We start from the raw sequence: 16,957 nt of genomic DNA, 5'->3' as shown, positions 1-16,957 counted from the left end.
AGCTCTAGTATTTTGAGGCTTGAGATGGTGTCAACGGGAACATCAGGGAGAAACTTGTCATTGATACACAATCCCTAGTTCATTTGGAATCTTCTGCCAAGATCGATATGAGCCTTTTTGATAATTATATCCTTTTTTAACTCTTGACTGCTACCAGTTATGAAGATCAATGAACAGTTATCTCTGCTGTGGCCCGAAGCCTTCATCATTGCCTCTTCATTTTTCTTGAAGTGCCCCAGGAGGGTAATTCCAGGAGAGAGGGAGCAGAATACTAAGTAACTGTAAAAAGACTCATCAGGTGAAGAAAGTTTTACACCTGAAAAACATCCATCATCAAACTATCTTCCAAAGATAACATTTGACTGGTGATTTATTTTTGGAAAGATTAAATAAGGCACTTGCTTCAATAATCTTGAAATCTAAAAATGGATATCCTCAATAAAAATTCATATTCTGGTAAGAAAATAATATAATTACACCCAGGCAATGTCATTAAAATAAAAATTAATAGTTTAGATTTCTGTTGCTGTCATTTCCCCTAATCCAAATTAATTTATCATCTCAATGAATTTAGTCCTTGGGTCATGATAGTGATAATAATAACTAGCATTTATATAATACTTCAAGGTTTGCAGAGCACTTTACAGATACCATCTTCACAACAGCTTTGGGAGATAGGTGCTATCATTATTATTATCTCCATTTTATAGAAAAAGAAATTTAGACTGGCAGAGATTAAGTAACTCACTCAGGATCACAAAGATAGCAAATATCTGAGGGTGAATTATGAACTCAGGTCTTCTTGCTCTATTCACTACATTCCCTTGGCACTTGCATTATTCCAACACCACTTTCATAATCAGAGATTTTAATATTAATGCTGTTGCCCTTTTTTGAATACCTCACCCTCTAAGTTCATGAGTTTCCTTAACTCCTGTGACCTCCATCTCCACTCTGCTTCCCCCACCCACCTTAGATCTCACTCATTCATAACTGCCTCTTCTGTGAGCATGAACTCTTCTACTTCTAATTCTAATATTTCTATTCTAATTTTCTTCTATTTATAATTCCCCCTCCTTCCATTCCTCCCTTGCCTTGTTCCTTCTAAACCTGTTCTTTGTCCTCTCTGTGAACTCCAGTCCCTCCATCTCTCCTTGTTCTCCCAATAGAACAACCCTATTCTGGCTTATTTCTTTCCCTCATAATCTTGACTCCAGTTCAATAAGGCACTCTTGATGTTCTTCCTTTACATTGTACCAACCCTCAGCTCTGACTTACCCCCACTGTCCTCCTTCTCTGTTCCTGCCTCTGAATCAAAGAAATTTAGACTGGCAGAGATTAAGTAACTCACTCAGGATCACAAAGATAGCAAATATCTGAGGAAATTCATGCAATCATGCTGACAATCTGCTACAGGTTCATGTTATCTGATCTCAACCAGGCTTTTGCTAGTCAACTATATTCCTTTTATTCTTCTCATATTAACTTTTTAAATTTTCCTTTTATTTTTCAATTAATAAGTCTCTATTATCTCTATCTCCCATAGGCCCCACAATTAAAAAAACAAACAACCTTGTAATATGTCTAGTTTTGCAAAATAAATTTCCACACTCTCCATATCTAAAGAAGAATCTCTTATTCTGCCCCTTGAGAACATCATTCTTCTGCCAGGACTCCTTCATCATGAGTCTTCTGGAGTCACAGTTGGTGCTTAAGTCTTTCAAAGTTTACAACGTTGCTATTACTGTATAAATCATTTTCCTGGTTCTACTCACTGTGCTCTGCATCAGTCCATGTAAGTTTTCCTAAGTTTTTTTTGAAGCCATCTTTTTTATCATTTCTTATAGCACAATGAACACAACATATCAGTAGAAATGACAATAAAGAAATATTAATATTTGCTTTTCTGCTATTCCCTAAAGACTTTTCAACTTATTTGCAACTAAAACCTTCTATAGGTATCTCTGCCATTCGAATGTAAGCACCCTAAAATCAGGGACTCTTACTTTTCTATTTGTGACACCAGCTCTTAGTATAACAATATTAACTATTTAACAAATGCTTTATTTTTTCTTTCCTGCCTTCCTCTTTCCCTCCTTTCCTTCCCTCCATTACATTCATATATCATCATTTGTTCAGTCATTCCCCAATCAATGGGTACTTCCTTTATTTCCAATACTTTGCCATTGTTTAAAAAAAAAAGTTGCTATATTTTTGTATATATGAACCCCTTTCTTTCTTTCTTTTTTTCTTTCTTTCTTTCTTTTTTTGTTCTGTAAGTGCTATAGGCCTAGTAAAGGCATTATCACTAGATCAAAGAGTTTAATGACTTTTGGGGCACAGTTCCAAATTGCTTTTGAGAATGACTAGACTAATTCCCAACTCCACTAAAAGTGCATTAATGTACCTGTTTTCTCCCAGCCTCTGCAACATTTTTCCTTTTTGGTCACCTTTGCTAATCTGATAAATGTGAGCTAGGTTTTCAGGGTTGTTTTAATTTGCATTTCTTTAGGTTTTTGGAACACTTTTTTATATGGCTGCTGGTAGTTTGGACATGTCTTCCTTTGAGAAATGCCATTTATTAAATGGAGAATGATCTTATTCTTGTAAACTTGAATTCAATCCTTTATTCATCTTAGAAATGAAATCTTTATCAGAGAAACTTCTGCAAAGTCTTATTGGCTTTTCTTCTAAAGCTCTTAATGTCACCACAACCTCAACTTCTTCAGTAGAAGATCCTTACTTTCCATTTTAATAAGAAAACTAAAAGGTATGAATTCCCTTTTCTCCCTAACTCCACCCCAAAATCTCTTTACATTTTCCCCCATCTTTTTCTTTGTTCTAGTCACTTTTGGCCCAAAGCAACCTTCTACTATGCTTTTTTTGGTTCAAAAACTATTGTATCTTCTCTGAGAATTTATCCTGTCCATTACACTTTCTCTGTCTCGTCTTCAATCTTTCCCTAGTTATTGGCTCCTCCACAGGCTTCCTTAGTTAAAGACCTTCTGTCTCTACTCTCATCAGCTCTCATGGACTTCATTCTCATCTCTACGATGCTGACTTTCACATCTGTCTATCCAGCCCAGATCTCTCCTGTTACTCTCTCCTGTTCAATATTATCAACTGCCTATTGGACATTTCCATCTTGCTATAATTTAGAAATTAGATAACACAGTGGATAAAGTGCTGGGTCTAGAGTCAGAAAGACTGGAGTTCCAATCCAGCCTCAGACACTTATTAGACTCTGAGCAAGTTACTTAATTGTTTGCCTCAGTTTCCTCAACTGTAGAATATGGATAACAATAGTATTTAACCAATAGTTTTGTTATGAGAATCAAATGAGATAAAATTTGTAAAATTGCTTAGTATAATGCCTGGCATATCATAGGTATTTAATAAAACGCTTCCTCCTGTCCTATGGGCAATTCAAACTCAACACATCCAAGACAGAACTTGTCTTATTTCTCCCCCTAAACTTTCTTTTCCCCCTAAACTTCCCATTATTATTGCTAGTACTATTATCTACCAGCCTGTAAAATTGTCACCCTTGACTCTCCCTCCCTCCCACTTAACTAGTCGGGAGTCATGATGAAACAACTCTATCTTTCCCATCTTCTCTTGGTTCATTTACCGCTACTTCTGTAGATCAGAATCTCCTAGATCCTTGCCTGGACTATTTTAGTCACATTGAGACCAAGGTCCCATCTAGATCTCTGTTCATAACTAGTCTAGTGTCACTTTATTAAAGAAAAACAGAAGACTTAGACAGTTCTTTGGGGAAATCATTTACCTCCTCTCCCTACACCCAGGGCGTGAAGAGTCCTTAGAATCTTAAAGAATATTAAATATTATTTGCATTAGCCTTACAGGTGGAATAACCTAGCATTTTATTCCATGAGGGAAGTGAAAGAAACAGCATTTATTAAGCAAGCACGACTTCTAAACACTTTGCTAAGCACTTGGAGGTTTAAATATAAAATAATAATTATAATGTTAGCATCTATATGTATGAGTGTGTATCACTTTAAGGTTTGCAAAGAACTTTACATATAGAGAACTAGGTGGTACAGGGACGGAGTACTGGACCTGAGTTCAAATCCAATCTCAGACCTTTGACATGTATTAGCTGTATGACTTAACCCTGATTGCCTCACCCAAAAAAATGAAAATTAAAGAGCTTTATATATGTTGACTCCTTTTATCCTTACAAGTGTTATTATTATTCCTATAATGAAGAGATAGACACTGAGAGATTAAATGACTTGCCCAGGTTCACCCCTTTCCAACTCTCTCAGCACTCTATCTGATGCATTACCTAACTACCACATTTTCCAACCAGAAACAAAGTTGCTTAATAGAAGGGATAAAGCCAAACACTTGGGACCACTCCCCCAAATCTCCCCAAATTTACTTGGGCTTGGAATTCTTGTCAGGATAGTATTCTCTGCACCACCCGGCTGCAAAAGCAAACACAATTCCTGTCCTGAAGGAGTTTTTTTTTTCCTTTCTTTCTTTCACAAAGGAATTTTTACTTTAAAGATGTAACAAGAACAAAGGCAAAAACATTTCCCCCAATATCTCAGGGACATATTCCTCACTACACATGGTCAAAGACCCATTTAAATTGGGGAATGATGTACACCAGAGTGGAGATATACGGAAAGAAAGAGACAGAATGAAGAGTGATATTTGTATATCTATTTATTTGTGTATCTACATAGATAGATACATAAAGATATTTTGGATATTTGAGTAGAGGTTATGTTGTCCTTAATGAGAGTTAGAATAAATCTATTTTTTCTTGGCCACTATCAAGAGAAGAGCAATGGTTAGCTTACTCTCAGCCAGTTTAGCTCCCTCCTACCAAATACTAAGAACACATTTATTCAAGCAAACAATAGACAGAAATCAAGGAAATCATACTGAATAAATGATAAATTAGGTAAGGAGAAATGAGCTCTTCCACTGAGGAACAAGATAAAATCTCAGCATAGACAAAAGAAGAGAATGGTCTTACTATAGAAATTTGTTCTTGGTAGTCTCTAGGTAGGGGTGCAAGTGCTGGGGGATCAATAGGCATGCTGGGGTATTGATTTTCCCACATGTCTGAAGCACTTGGGCTTCCAGCCATTCAAAGGTTTGCTCCTTGTGTGTCTCTGTCTCTCAGTATATTAGTCAGTTGTGCTGAATTTTTTTCCTCTCCAAAACACACTATTTGTCATATAGGCTGCTCTTTGGAAGGGATACCTGGGATACTAAGGTGATGAAAAAAAACAGAAAATGTCAACAAAAGTTTACTTTGAATAAGGAAAAAAAATGGTGACTTGGGCATTGTGGGGATCACTGAGAAGATCAGGAGTCACCTTTCTAGTTGCCAAGTGGCAGGCTGGACTCTGACTCTGGGTTGGTAGGGATGGGTTGGAGTAGGGGAACAACAAAACACAAACAAACCCTAGATTAGCTCCTTTGAAGGCGGATTAGAATAAATTCAGTCAGCACAGAGAGCTCCTTCTGGCTGTTTTGTACTTAGATAACCAGGAAGTCAATTCATCAGCTCAAGCCTTTTTGTTTTTAATTTTGCTTTTCACTTAATAGAATTTTTTTCAGTTACAATTAAAGAGTGTTTTCAACATTAACTTTTTTTTTCTTTTTTTCTTTTTCTTTTTCTTTTATTTTATTTAATAATAACTTTACATTGACAGAATCCATGCCAGGGTAATTTTTTACAACATTATCCCTTGCACTCGCTTATGTTTCGATTTTTCCCCTCCCTCTCTCCACCCCCTCCCCAAGATGGCAAGCAGTCCTATATATGTTAGATATGTTGCAGTATATCCTAGATACAATATATGATTGCAGAACCGAACAATTCTCTTGTTGCATAGGGAGAATTGGATTCAGAAGGTAAAAAAAAACTCGGGAAGAAAATCAAAAATGCAAATAGTTCATATTCGTTTCCCAGTGTTCTTTCTTTGGGTGTAGCTGTTTCTGTCCATCATTTATCCATTGAAACTCAGTTAGGTCTCTTTGTCAAAGAAATCCACTTCCATCAGAATACATCCTCATACAATATCGTTGTCGAAGTGTATGGGTCTGCTCATTTCACTTAGCATCAGTTCATGTAAGTCTCTCCAAGCCTCTCTATATTCATCCTGCTGGTCATTTCTTACAGAAAAATAATATTCCATAACATTCATATATCACAATTTATCCAGCCATTCTCCAATTGATGGGCATCCATTCAATTTCCAGTTTCTAGCCACTACAAAGAGGGCCGCCACAAACATTTTGGCACATACAGGTCCCTTTCCCTTCTTTAGTATCTCTTTGGGATATAAGCCCAGTAGTAGCACTGCTGCATCAAAGGGTATGCACAGTTTGATAACTTTTTGGGTATAATTCCAGATTGCTCTCCAGAATGGTTGGATTTGTTCACAACTCCACCAACAATGCATCAGTGTCCCAGTTTTCCCACATCCTCTCCAACATTCATCATTATTTTTTCCTGTCATCTTAGCCAATCTGACAGGTATGTAGTGGTATCTCAGAGTTGTCTTAATTTGCATTTCTCTGATCAATAGTGATTTGGAACACTCTTTCATATCAACATTAACTTTTTAAAGATTTTGAGTCCCAATTTTTTTTTTCCTTTTTTTCCCTCCCAAAGGGACAGCACGCAATCTAATACAGGTTATACAATACAATAATTTTGAACACATTTCTATTTTAGTCCTATGTTGTGAAATAAAAATCAAAACAAAAGGGAAAAAGTATGGGAAAGAAAAAAAAGAGGTAAAAATTGTATGCTTCAAAGCACATTCAGTCTCCACAGTTCTCTTACTGGATACAGATGGCATTTTCCAATTCCAGTCTACTGGAACTGTCTTGGATCATTGTATTGCTAGAAAGACCTAAGTCTGTCATAATACATCATCATCTTGCTGTTACTGTGCATAATGTTCTCCTAGTCAGCATCAGTTCATATAAGTCTTTCCAGGCTTTTCTGAAATCAACTCATCATTTCTTATAGAATAATAGTATTCCATTATATTAAAATACCATGACTTATTCAGTCCTCCAATTGACGGTTATTCACTCATTTTCCAGTTCCTTGCCATCAGAAAAATAGCTGCTACAAACATTTTTGCACATGTGGATCCTTTCCCATCTTTTATGATCTCTTTGGGATACAGGCTGGATCAAGCACATGCAGTTTCATAGATCTTTGGGCATAGTTCCCCTGAGCTTATTAAGTTTTGAGAATGATTTTAACACCCCCCCAACTTGTTTTTAAAACCCAGTCAAGCTTTTATGAAATGTTTACTATGTGCCAGACATTGCACCAAGTACCGAGAATGGAAAGAAACAGAAAACAACAGTCCCTGTCCTCTAGGAGCATATGAATTTGGAATTTAGACTGCAACAGAGTTGTACTGGAGGGTTTGGAAGCTTTCGGCATATAGTCTAGGTGATCAGATTATTTCACTTCCCTCTTACTTCCCAAGAAATGCTTTCTTTCTAAATGGGTGATTTATGTTCAAGTAATTAATCAAAAAAGTGAAAGACAGTCTATCAATAATGTTTACCGAGACTTGATAGGTATGTATCTAGCACTCTTCCCTTCCCCATTCAATGTCTGTTGAGGAAAAATTAGTGTAATTTGCATGGACTCAGGGATTAGAATACTGCTCCCATTAGAGATGTTTTATGGGCAGATGCCATATGTATGGGTTATCTAAGTGGGACTGTAGGCCTATGTATAGGATATATTCATATAATGCCCCATGTTGAGCCTGAGTTAGCAAGGGGTTCCTGAGTCAGGACCTTGTTACATAGTTCGTTGTCATTAACCAACTTTCCAGCCCCACTCTAACCCACACAGATTAGACACTCAGAAGGTGTCCAGCATCTGCACAGCATTGGTCCTATAGTGTGTTTGACAAACTGAAATTCTCATTTCCTTAGTTTGCAGAAGCTCAAGGAGGCTTTCGCACAATACTTGAGCAGGATTAAAAGACCCCAATGTTGTTGCATTTTCACCAAGATCAGAATTGCAGGGCAGTGCTGCACCAACCCCTTCCCCAACCTTCCCCAATATGGGTAGGATAATCCAGGAACAGCATCTATTCTAGCAAGGGGGGCTATATCCTAATCACTGACTCATGCAGATGCTTTGATGCTAAAGAGACTAGAGAGGACAAGAAGAAGAAAGGGGAGGTCGTTAAGAAGATGTTTTGTTCTTTCTCCCCCTGCATCCACCCAATGGCAGCTGTTGGTAATAGCAACATCTGTCCTTTCCTTCTTAAAACTCAAGTTCCAACAGAGACCAAGAGAGGAGATCTGTACCAGGACAAGGGATGAGTTATACAAGTATGTGTTTTAAAATCATATGTGCAAGATCATGTGATGAACTTGGCTCTTCTCAGCAATGCTGAGAATTCCCATCTAAGACAATTCCAATAGACTTCCCATGGAAAATGCCATCCCATCCGGAGAGAACTAGGGAGACTGAATGTGATTTGAAGCACAGTATTTTCACTTTTTGTTTGCTTGCTTGCTTTTCTTTTCTCCTAGTTTTTTTTTCCACCTTTTGGTTTGATTTTTCTTTTCTTGAGCACGACAAATACGGAAATGTTTGAAAGGATGGCACAAGTTTAACCATTGTCATTTTGTTTATTCTCTTGGGGAGGAGGGAGGTAGAGGAAGGAAAGAGAAAAAAATTGGAAGACAGAGTTTTACAAAAACGAATGTTGAAAACTATCTTTACATCAAATTATAAGTAGTTCTGGTAGCTGGAGGGCTATAAAAAAACAGACAGGAAAAGCTAAGGACTTTCTCCACCCTTCCCTTACTTCAGCTGGATGTGACTGGTAAACATTTCTAATTGTGCACTTAAAAAGTTTCAGAAAACCGAATCAATTGATCTGATTTAGATTATTGTAAATGTGATTCACAATGTGCTTGGCCAGAGGTCATGGGACAGCTCTAAAAAGCAAAAGGGGAAACCTTACCCATCACGGGCTTACAATCTTAACCGCTCCCCCATTAATTGTCAAAGAGTTCTTACTCTCTAACAGAAAGGAAAGAGGAGAAAGGGAGGGAAGAAAGGTTTTAAGTGGATTCCATGGCCCGGGCACAGGTTCTCACACGCCATAGGAAGCAATTTACAAGTATTATCTCGTTTGCTTCCCACAGCAATCCTGGGAAATAGATGCGATTTTTTTTTCCAGTTTACCAGTCGAGATAATAATAGCACCACTCGTTAGGTGGCTGTGAGGGCAAAATGAGCGATCTGTGGAGCGACATGTAAATATCAGCTCTTGGGATGCCCTTTGGGTCACGTGTCTCTTTGCATTTCACTGCGGCCGGTAGATCGTGCACTATGTGTCGAAGTGACCTTCTAGCTTCTAGATTATGCAGGAGACTGCAAATCAAAGGTGTAAACTTTCACTCCGACGTTAACCACGGCCCCGGCCGGGGAGACTAGCCCCAGCACATCCGTCCCGGTGTAAAGGGACGCTCTCAGCCTAATTTGCGGCCGGGTTACTTTCCGGCGCGCTCGCAGTCCTGCCTTTACCCAATCCCACAGCTCGGCGGCGCGCTCGCGCGTACGCAGAACGATTCGTGGGTTCCCCAGAAAGCCCGGGTACGACTCCGCCCCTTGGCTACACGTCGCCCTGTGCGCCTGCGCCTAGCCTTTGCCGCCGCCGCCGCCGCTTCCTTCTGGACCTGGCTTTTCGGCCCCGTCTGCGGGGCCCCGCCCAGGCGGCCGCGGCGCCGGTGACCCGAAGGCGGAAGGGTCCGGAGTAATAGAGTTCGCAATGGGGCTCTTCGGCAAGACGCAAGAGAAGCCTCCCAAGGAGCTGGTAAGAGGGGCGGCGGCGGTTAGACCCACTCCTCTGCCTCAGGGGCGGCCCGGCCGAGCCAGTGCGGCCGGAGGCCGAAGGGGGCGGCGGAGGGGGCTTCGAGGCACTTCCTCTGCCGCGGAGGGAGAGATCCCGGGCCGCCCCAGACGGAGGGAAGCCACTTCCCCTCACGCTTCGCCTCCTGGCCCCTCGCTCCCGTCCGCCCTGTTTCCCCCAGAATTGGTATGGGCCAACCCACCCTCACCCCCCTCAGGCAAGGCGCTCCGGGGCGTCTCGAGGCGGGGTCCGGGGAGAGGGCGGGGCCTAGGGTGGGGGCCTGAATGGGTGCAAGGTCTGAGCGGGGCGGGGCCTTAGGGAAGTGGGGTCTGAATGGGTGGGGACGAGATCTGAGTGGGGCGGGGCCTGAGTGAAAGGTCCTTGAGCTGAGGGCGGGGCTTCGGGGAAAAGCCTAGGTGGGCGGGGCAAAGAGGAGCTTGCGGGACTGGGTTCTGGATCCTCCCTGCATCCTGGCCCTTGCGTGCCCTTGGCGCTATCCTCATCTCACAGGTAGAGAAACTGAGCCCCGCTGGCTTGCCCCGGACTACGCAGCTGATAGTGATTTGAGGCCAGATTCCGGGGCTTGACACCGGACTGCCTCTGTCAGCCTCAGTTTCCCCCTCTGTGGGAGGCTGTGAGAGCACCCCTGACTGTGGGTCGGACGGAGCATGCGCCTGGTTCTCCTAACCCCCACCTGCCAGGCGGGTGCCTGTTCCCTAGTCTGGGGCTTGTGGCGCTTGAAGTGCACAGAGGGAGGTCAGGTGGGAAGGGGCCTCCAGGCTGCACAGATGCCCCTTGGCTCCCTGTCGCTTCCTCGGCCCCCGGGACCCACAGGACCTAAGTCCTTCCCCACGTCCTGGCCCGCTTCTCTGCGTGTGCTGCCTGCCCTGGGGGCCCTGGTGAGCTCCCGAGCTCCCTGGGCGCTCCTGGTCCAGCCAGGATGCTTGCATTACTTCCTGCTGGGAGATTTGCAGAGGCAGGCTCATGGCCTCCTCCGCCGACCCTGCCGGCTCGGGAGACTAAGATGCTGTAATCTCACCGACCGGAGAGTGTCTGCGGCAGGATTCTCACCCTGGCCCTCCCACCCCTATGCTTTCTGAACAGGCGGCGCATGGCTCGGTGGAATAGAGCCACAGCCGGGCCTGGCCCCGGAAGCCCATCTTACCCGGTGGATGGGCAGGAAAGGCCCGGGGCTTGGTTTCTTTCAGTTTGTTGTAGGTTTTCCTGCACCTGCTGGCCCCTGCTCCCCTTCTGGGTCTGTCCCTTGCTTGGCTGCTCCTCAAAATCGGCTGGCTTCCCATCCGGGTCACGGTTAACCACGCCCTGGATTCTGTGCCGCCCTCCTTCGGTGACCTCTGACCCCTTTGGACTTCTTGATGTCTTTTAGGATCTCAGCCCCAGCTCAGTGCGGAGACTTCCAGTGTGGAGGCCCTTCTCTCAGGACCTCATTTCTCTTGTAGGAGGCCCGCCTCCCAGCGCCACTTGCCCAGGGTCCCCCAGGATCCCGCAGAAAGGCCTTTGGCCGCTCCAGTGAGATCTTGGCGGGCACTTCCCTTTCCAGACCGAGCTGCTCATCTCCCGCCCTGGGGCCTTTGCTCGCTGCTTGACCCATATCCTTCCCTTGCCCTTCTTAACTCCCAGATGTCCTTTCAGACCTCGCTAAATGTCCCTCAGGAGGCCACCCCAGAGCACAGGCGGAGCGGCTCGTGCCCAGCTCTGCTTCTGCCCCGGGGCGGCTTGTTTGTGCCTGGCTACCTGCCCTTCCCGGGAGCTCCTTGAGGGCAGGCTCGCTTTGTATCCCCGGGGCTTAGCACGGAGCGCTCTGATCCGACGTTGCCCAAGTGTGCGTTTGTGCGGGGCGCTGTGCCGGCCCGGGTTTGGTGCTCAGGCTCTGTTAGAGCTCGGGATCAGCCCTAGCAAAACTGGCTCCTCCGGTTCGCCCCGAGATCAGAAAGCTGATCTCATCGTTTACCGCTTCCGAGGTATCTGTCTGCATCTGCAGAGAAGGCGGCCTGTCCCCCCGCTTGTAGGCCTGGGAAGGAGGAGCTCTTGAAAAGGAGCCCGGCCGGCCCAGCAGCTGCTCAGCCGGCGAGGAGGCGACTTCATCATGGGCCAAGACTGACCCGGGCCCAGAACAGGCTGTGAACAGGGCGAAGCCGCGCAACTCTGGGTGCACTGGCCGAGAACCTCCTCCGAGGGGCGCCCTCCGCCCAGGTGCGGGGAAGAGATCCACCTGGGAGACGGCCCACTTCTGCCCTCCGGATCTGGCAGTCTAGCAGAATGGATGTGGGCCTAATGCACACACCAGGTGTTCCAGCTTAAAACCGCCCCAAGACTTTTGGGACATCCTCTGTTACGGGAGGGATTGCGGGGTGCAAACAAAGGGAGCAAAAACATGGCGTTTGCTATACAGTCAAGGAAAGCTTCCTACAAGGGATGCTTGTAGTGTTTAATAGGGTTGTGTTAGGGGAAATAAGACAAGTATGAATAAGTACAACCTAAATCAGCATCTTAGGAATTCAGAGATGTCAGGGGTGGTCAGGTCTAATACAGGGATGAGGTCACAATTTAACTGGGTCCTGCAGAAAAGTTAAAACAGAAGTTTTCTACCTGGCCTACCCAGAATGGCCACTTTGGAGAGAGGGCTGCACTTGGAAGCAAAAAGAGATGAGTTAGAATAGTCCCATTTTGTCAGCTGCGGGACTTTGGTCAAGCTAACTTCTCCCAGCTCCAGTTTCTTTATCTATAAAGTCGGAATAACACTGACCTCTGTTCCGAGGGTCCTGTCAAATGACATAAAGAAGGCATTTTGCAAAACCTTGGAGAGCTGTACACTTATGGCTAATAATAAATTCTAGGATCTTTACTGTTCTATTGAATAGGAAGATTGGGAAGTTTGCTTTATAGCCCAGAGGCATGAGGAATGGAAAAGTTGAGAATCTCTATATTATGTTTGTCAGCAGACAGTTAATGGGAAATGATAGGTGAACAGAATAGTTTGAATAGGGAAAAGGAAGGACTTATGGAAGGACGCCTAGTAATTTTGTTTGGTTGTCATAGTAAAGAAGATTATGTGATGATAAACTGTGATGGACTTGGTTCTTTTCAACAATGAGGTGATGGGGGCCAATCCAATAGACTTGTGATGGAGAGAGCCATCTGCATCTAGAAAGAGAATTGTGGGTACTTAATGTGGATCTCAACATAATATTTTCACCTCTTTTATTGTAGTTGTTTCCTTGCTTGTTTTTTTTTCTTTCTCATTTTTTTCCTTTTTGATCTGGGTTCTCTTGTGCAGCCTGATAAATGTGAAAATACATATAGAAGAATTGCACATGTTTAACCTATATTGAATTGCTTGCTGTCTAGGGGAAGGAGAAAGAGAAAAATTTGGAGCACAGGGTTTTGCAAGAGTGAATCTTGAAAACTATCTTTGTGTGTATTTTGAAAATAAAAAGCTATTATTAAACATTTTTTTAAAAGAAAAGTTATTATAAGAAATAGAGTAAATGACTTATGTAGAACAGGTCTGGAGATTTAAAGGGAAGGATGACAAGGTAACATGGTGTCAGAATTTGGAAGGGTTGTATGTAGCGTCTTGAGTTTGGAAATTATTTAGTTGAGATCCATCGAAAATTTTAAGTTAGGAAGTTGCAGAATTCAGTGATCATTAATTAATGCAGTGCACTGTACTAGGCACAAAGATGAAGAGACATTAGCTTGCCTTCCCTCAAGGAAGGAGTCCAGGAGGGCAGACAGAACGCTCCATGTTACACGTGATTAGGAGAGGATCGAACGTCGCTCATGCTGGAGGAGAGATGAGGGACCTCTCAGGAAGGAAGGTCTTGCATTGTCAGAGATTTGGGGGAAGGACTGTTCTATGTACGAGGGCTGCATGTGCAAGAACCAGGAGGCAGAACAGGGCGGGGCAGTTTCAGAGAATGGTGTTATAGCTGGAAGATAGGATACAGGAAGGGGAATAACAGGCTGAGCTAAGTGGTGCAGATCAAAGGGACTGTCCCTAGCCTTCTCAAGGAACTTAAATCTTCTGGAAAGATAGAACATTTGTACAGAAAAATAGGCAGTGAGAGGCAGGGGGTGAGGGGTCCTGCTGGAGATGATGAGGGAATTTTAATTTTGCCACTGATCAGTTGTGGAGGATGGGGGTGGGAGATTTGGTTTTGAGCTGATGGTAGGATCTCCCAAGCTGTGATTGTGCAGTTAGTCTGTGGAAGCATCAAGCCCATGAGGGGACAGACCCCCCCAAGGTCACCATCAAGGATCTTATGACCTTTGGAGGGCCTACAAACACACATTCCTTCAACAGAGCTCGTGATGTGCCAAGCGCCGTGCTCTAAAGTCTGTGGATCAAGTGCCTGCCTGAAGTCAAGAAGGCCTGAGTTCTAGTCCAGCCTCAGACACTTGGCTGTGTGACCCTAGGCAAATCATTTAACCTCTCTGGGCCTGTTTCCTCATCTGTAAAGTGAGGGGGTAAGAAATGAGCTTTTCTTCCAGGGCTGTTGAGAGGATTCAGTGAGTTGGATATATCAAGTGCTGTGTAAATCCTAAAATGCTCTCTAAATGCTAGCTCTTGGCTCTGCCCTCTTGGACCTTCCAATCCACTGCCTGATAAGGCCCCAACTCAGAAGTCAAAATCCCTTACCTCAGACGTGCCCTGGAAACTTTTAAAATGGAGGATGCACACAGAGGTTGGACACTCCAGTATTTGTGCAGGAAGCAGAAACCGCATATTTGTCAGAACCCACAGTTTCCTCATCTGGAAAATGAGCTGCAGAAGAAAATTCTGTATGACTCCAGCATTTCTGCCAAGAAATCCTCAAATGGGGCCATGACCTAAGCTACTGAGCAGCAGTTGTGGGGAGAACATTATGAGGCAAGACTGAAAAGACAGACTGGGGTCTGGCTGGGGGCCACACAGAATACTGGGCGAAGGAGTCTGGACTTGAGCCGTGCGACAGAGAAAGGACCTGGAGAGTTTGGGGCTCAGCTCTCAGAGGCTGGATGAGGGAAGCCCTCGGGGGCAGTGGTGGGCAGGCTATGGAGGGAGGGCTGTCAGAGGGTTGGTCCTGAGGTGTGTGTGTAACAATTAGTGAAGTCAGGCCTGGAAGGAGAGAGGATCGGGAGGTTTTGAGGGGGGCCCTTCCCTGGGTCTCCCTTTTGGGTCCATTGCATCATTCCTGCACATGGTACAATGTGAGTGCCCACTGTTGGTCCTCATGACTCTAGATGTCTTGTCTGTTAAAGCGGATTGTGAATAGCCAAGAGTTCTTTTCGTGAAGAGCCTGGCCCAGCCCCAAGTCGGGGGGCGGGACGATGGGAGCCGGCTGGCAGCCAGAGCGGGCCAGTGGGGAAGGCCCTTTCCCGCCCGAGCTCACCCAGCACGAGTCCGAGGGCTTCCGGTGACATTTGGGCCAAGAATGAGAAGTCTGAAATGCAGCTCCTCTCTTTCATCACTGTATCCGGCCTTCTTCCTGTGTCCGAGGGAGCCAGCCCTCCCCAGAGGCCTCTCCTTATCTGGACCAGACCGGGCGGGCACTGCCAGGAGCGGCCTTCTGGAGAGTTTGCACGGGCGTGGTTTTCCTGCCTCTGCTGGCTCCAGGGTCCCCAGTTTGTGGGTGCCTTCTCCCCGTGCTTCTCCCTTCTTCCTGTTGGCGGTTTCATGGGACACCATAGTATCCATTAGATTCCGGGTACTTCCTCAGGGGACATCTGCTTTCCATTTCTGTGCTACCACAAAAGGCTCTGATGTGACTATTTTGGGATAGAAGGACCATTCTTTCTTCCTTTTTACATCTGTCCTCTTGAGTCATTTGTAGCCATTTTTCCAGGGTAGTTCCAAATTGCTTTCCAGAATGAATGAGGGGTGGGAGAGTTGCTGAAACCTTTGCTGTCTGCTGAGCTGAGCTATGGGCAGCCGGGCGCAGCGGGTGGAGTTCCGGAGCCTGCTCTGGAGTTGGGAAGACCTGAGTTCAGATCCATCCTCAGACCCTTAGTAACTGTGTGACCCTAGGCAATTTACTTAACCTATTTGACTCAGTTTCCTCATCTGTAAATGAGCCAGAGAAGGAATTGGCGGATTGCCACAACATCTCTGCCAGGAAAACCCCCAGCGGAGTCCCAGAGAGTCAGACAGAGTTGATCAAATCAGAGGCCGGGCCATGATCAGTAACCATGAGGTGGTGATGAAATACTGAAAGAGCCAGTGTCCAAATTGGAAATGCAACACAAATAGGGGCATGGTAGGCAGGAGTCTGTGCAGAGAAGGAGGCTCAGGGAGGCATGGAGGGCCAAGGGAGAGACTCTAGGCTGGGGAGAACATGGCAAAATCTCTCTGATTTGTATCTCTGTTAACTGGTGACTAAAGAACCATCCTTTATATCAGAAAGCCTGGAGCTGAGTGCCAGTTCTGCCACTGAGTCACTTGTTTAGCCTTGGGCAGCCACTCAGCCTGTTTGGGCCCCAGTTTACTCATCTGTAACATGAGAGATTGGGTGGACTAGGTGACTGAGAGTATTCCTTCATGCCAAGCCCAAGATGGCCTGGTCTTTAAAAAAGAAGAGTTTTTCAGGATCAAGTCAAAGTACGTCTGGGCTAAGTTTCTCTTTTATCCATTAGGTTTTGTGCCTATCAAGTGAATAAAAAAGAAGGTCGATTGATATTAAAGCCTATTTTCAAATAGACTTGTGTATGTGCCGCCCACAAGGTCAGCTTCATGCAAAATAATGAAATGTTCATATTCCATGTTTAAAACTGAATGACTCAAATTACCCTGGTATGGATTCTGTCAATATAAAGTTATTATAAAATAAAATAAAGTATTAAAAAAAATAAAATAAAACTGAATGACTTGCCTAGAGGTAGCATCTCATGGTAGTTTTTTTTCCCCCTTTAGGTCAATGAATGGTCGTTGAAGATCAGGAAAGAAATGAGAGTAGTTGACAGGCAAATAAGAGGTAAATGATCTTACCCTTTTATGCATTCTTTACCTTGATTCATGCTCTTTCTTTTGGTATAATAATAACATAACAAAAATT

The 16,957-nt window shown here is 44.3% G+C and overlaps 1 protein-coding gene across 1 annotated transcript in view; it reads left to right on the top strand.

Moving 5' to 3' along the window:
• Positions 1-9,707: 9,707 nt before the first annotated feature.
• The window catches only part of CHMP3 (charged multivesicular body protein 3), a 39,069-nt gene continuing 31,819 nt past the window's right edge, over positions 9,708-16,957 (top strand). The window contains exons 1-2 of the mRNA XM_051974396.1: positions 9,708-9,866; positions 16,816-16,876. Coding sequence (XP_051830356.1) covers positions 9,822-9,866; positions 16,816-16,876 — 106 coding nt within the window. The 5' untranslated portion in view covers positions 9,708-9,821. The remainder of the gene's footprint in view (positions 9,867-16,815; positions 16,877-16,957) is intronic.

Source organism: Antechinus flavipes, chromosome 2, assembly GCF_016432865.1.
Source record: "Antechinus flavipes isolate AdamAnt ecotype Samford, QLD, Australia chromosome 2, AdamAnt_v2, whole genome shotgun sequence".
Taxonomy (NCBI): domain Eukaryota; kingdom Metazoa; phylum Chordata; class Mammalia; order Dasyuromorphia; family Dasyuridae; genus Antechinus; species Antechinus flavipes.
The sequence above is the reverse complement of the archived record's forward strand: the minus strand, read 5'-3'. Positions and strand labels throughout refer to the sequence as shown.